This window comes from Chanos chanos, chromosome 2 (genome assembly GCF_902362185.1).
Source record: "Chanos chanos chromosome 2, fChaCha1.1, whole genome shotgun sequence".
Classification (NCBI taxonomy): domain Eukaryota; kingdom Metazoa; phylum Chordata; class Actinopteri; order Gonorynchiformes; family Chanidae; genus Chanos; species Chanos chanos.
In genome coordinates this window covers 53,799,694-53,803,344 of record NC_044496.1, presented here as the reverse complement: position 1 = coordinate 53,803,344, position 3,651 = coordinate 53,799,694, and the positions used below count along the sequence as shown (strand labels likewise).

The 3,651-nt window shown below is 42.1% G+C and overlaps 1 protein-coding gene across 1 annotated transcript; it reads right to left on the bottom strand.

Annotated features, from left to right (window-relative positions):
• Nucleotides 1-685: 685 nt before the first annotated feature.
• zic3 (zic family member 3 heterotaxy 1 (odd-paired homolog, Drosophila)) lies at nt 686-3,258 on the bottom strand. The gene is made up of 3 exons (XM_030765917.1): nt 2,259-3,258; nt 1,211-1,374; nt 686-868 (listed from the first exon to the last, which is right to left on the bottom strand). The coding sequence occupies exons 1-3, from the start codon at nt 3,256-3,258 to the stop codon at nt 686-688; spliced, it is 1,347 nt and encodes a 448-aa protein (XP_030621777.1).
• Between the last annotated feature and the right edge of the window lie 393 nt (nt 3,259-3,651).

Below are 3,651 nucleotides of genomic sequence, written 5' to 3'. Positions count from 1 at the left end.
CATTTCCATAAATATCATTTAAGATTCGGATCTTACGCCGATAATTAAGTTACAAATTGATAAATATGGCATCATGGATATGTATTTACATCGTTATTAACAAAAGGCAACGTTATATTCAGAGATAACAATCGTAACCTAATACCACATTTCTCCACCTGAAAAAGGACGTGGACAACAGATTCGACTCCATCAAACAAGGAAATACATTCACGAGTAGGCTATATACTTATTTATTATTTATTTTTTTTGTTCAAGTTCAAGACAAAGACTTTGGCACGTTTCTTAAGACTGTTCGAAGTTTTAACAATCAATCAAAAGGTGACAAAGAGCATCACCTTAATATAAAACACCTTGAAATATTCTTTCTTTTCCTTTATTTTTAAATAATTTTTTGAGAAAATACATAAAAAGAAAATAATAAAATAATCATCTGAAATCTGAAAACTAAAAATGAAAACCATTTCATTTATTCTTAGAAAGTATTATTTTATTATTTATGCTCTACTTGTTTTTCTTGGATTTCGGAATAAATGACAAATTTCGAATCCTGAGAATGGACGAGGCCTGCTGGGAAACTCTCATCTCTTCATGTTGTTCCAATGCAATTTTGCACACCATGGATTGGGTTGTTATGTAAGGTTTCTGTAACCTTATGGTCCACATTGAGCGCCTGCGTGTCGCTTTAAACGTACCATTCATTAAAGTTGGGTGGTAGTCCTTCGCTGTGTGCGGGTGTATTTTGCACGCCAGTCGGTGGTGTTTTTGTCGGGTCCTCTGTATTTGCTGAGACCAGAACTGGTGGTGTAGACGACTCATAACCAGAGCTTGCAGCTGGAGAAGACTCAGAACCTTGTGACTCGTGTACCTGTTCAAATAGTGGTTAAAATGACATCAATTGCAGTGATATTACTTAAAATACAACGCGATTTTGTTAATATAATTTTATGTTACGCAAAGTAGATTAAACAGAGGCTATTTTCCGGGGGGAATTTTCAGTTTGTATGAGAATAGAACTTGTCAGAGACTAACTACCACTTCAAGTATGAGAATTATAGCCCTGTTCTCCTGAAAGTAAAAACGTGATGCTAAATGCTATTCCTCAGTTTAAGCATATGCCTTACAAGGGGTTTTGACTCAGTGTACTCGGCTTGATGCTATTTAAGCCATTGACTCGATGGTAGCAAAATGTAATGGCAACATTACTTACCTTCATGTGTTTCCTGAGAGAGCTTGGGTGTGTGTAGGACTTGTCGCACACTTTGCAGATGTATGGCTTGTCAGAAGTGTGCACGTGCATGTGCTTTTTCCTATCGCTGCTGTTTGCAAAGCGCCTGTCACAGCCATCAAACTCGCATTTAAACGGCTTCTCACCTGTAAGAGAAAACAAACACGACGAATTTTACAACCCCTGAAAATTTGATTATTTTACACCAACACGTGTAAACTGATTTAATGTGTGATTATTTGTGTCACACAGCTGGTGAAAGCCTCAATTATACCGAATGAGTGCGTGGTTTGTCTAAATACTTATTATTTTTCAGAAACGCTGTTTCCCCGAGGTTTGCACATTGTTACTATTTTATTATTTTAATATTAATGTTTTACCTCCTCAATATCTTTATGTATAGCTTCTGATAAATTTTGTTTTAAATTATTGCTGTCATTTTTGTGCGTACAAATATACTTCCAGCCCCCATCCCCCCCACCCCCAGTCATGCTCATATTCAACAGCTTGCGTGACCGAGTGCATAATTCCAGACAGGTAACTGGCAATTGATTGAGGCCCACAGAACAAACAGGGACCGTCATATTAAATTCTCTTTCGCCACTTCTCACGCATATACTTAACCGCTTTACGTTTTGTTGAGTATTTAAACGCCAGCACACAATACACAAATCACGGGCTACTAACAAATTTAGGCCACACGAATCAGCTGCAGCTTCGTAAATTCAAGTGGACAGCCTTCACAATTTCTGCGCCCAGGCTTGAGAACTTTCCAGTTCTCAACTTTTCGTACAGCTCGTTGTACATTCTAATAGACAGTTTATTTTGAAGCCATCACAAACAGAAATAACCGACTATATGTTTTTCGTTTTTCTAACATAGTCTTGACTAAATAAAAACGCGGCCTTTTCCGACCTATAACACTTCACTCTAACTTTTCGTGAGACATTCAAAAATCAAAACTATGCAAACCTTTCAAATTAAACAGATATGAAAATTAATTTCAATAAAAAAGTTTAGACAGAATTACCTGTATGAGTTCTTTTATGAATTTTCAAATTTTCCGACCTGGCAAATATTTTTCCACAGCCAGGGAATGGACAGGGAAACGGTTTCTCTCCAGTGTGCACTCGGATGTGGTTCACAAGTTTGTATTTGGCCTTAAAGGATTTCCCCTCTCTCGGACAATCCTCCCAGTAGCAAATATGGTTACTCTGCTCCGGGCCGCCAACATGCTCCATAGACACATGTGTCACCATCTCGTGCATTGTGCTGAAAGTCCTGTCGCAAGTCTTTTTGGGTCTGTTCAACTGGTTTTCGTCAATCCACTTACAAGACAGTTCTTGTTTAATAGGCTGCCTCATATATCGAAAAAAGGCCCCTGGACCGTGATGTGTCGGCACATTCATCCCCATGTTCATATTGATAGGGTGGTTGTAGTTATGCAGCTGAGCGGTGCCATAAGGGTCCGTTCTGGGGCTCGCAACAGGACGGTACGGGTCTGGTCTTCCAAAAATGTCCCCGCGTAAACCCAGGTGCATTTGACTGTTGACTACGTGTCCTCCTGGGGAGGTATGGCTCACCGTCTGCTCGTGAAGCCCCGGAAACAACAGATGTCCTGGGTTGTCCGAGATTCCAGGGGGTCCGTGTAGACTCCCCGCTGAAGCAGCGAAGATCCCATGCTGGGCACTGGTCGCTGCGGGCTCTCCGATGCCAGCTCCCCGGTTTCTGAAGAGAAAGTCCCTGGTGGAATTGAACGCTCCGCCGCCATACGAACCAACTTGCCCGCCGTGGTGGTGTCCGAGGGCAGCCGCATATCCAGTGGCTTGCGGGGTGAAAGCCGATGTCTGGCTGGAAGCGATATCGTGGGTAACGGGGCTTATCTTAAAAGCTGCCGAGTGAGATGAATCTGAGAACGGATTGAGCCCAAGTCCTGGGTCTCGGTTCCCCAGCTCATGGTGCCTCGGTGTCCCAAACCCTCCAACTCCTAGTGACGGGAACTGCGGACCGCTATCAAGGAGCATAGTCATTAGTCTCTATCGACAAAAACAAACGTGAAAGGAGAAAATAGATGTTAAAACCCAGGTTTCGGAGTAAAGTTCAAATTTCGCTGGAGGAAGAGAATGCGGAGCTTGGTTAAGCCTCTCTGAATAAATCAAAAAGTTAAACACGAAATAACAATCCTGAGGCTTGGTAAACGGGGGAGAGAAACTCCCGTTACTGGGATCCGTGAGAAAGAGGATCAAACTTCCCCCCCTTTCCAGACGAATGATGTCCTTGGACTGATAAAGTCAATCACTCACTCCTTGCACATAAATGAACTCGGGAGGCAGCTCTACGATGCCCAATGAAAATGCGACTCCCCTCTTGTCACGTGACGACTGTGAGAGGAGTTAATTGGCTAGATGTCTGTTGATTGGCAC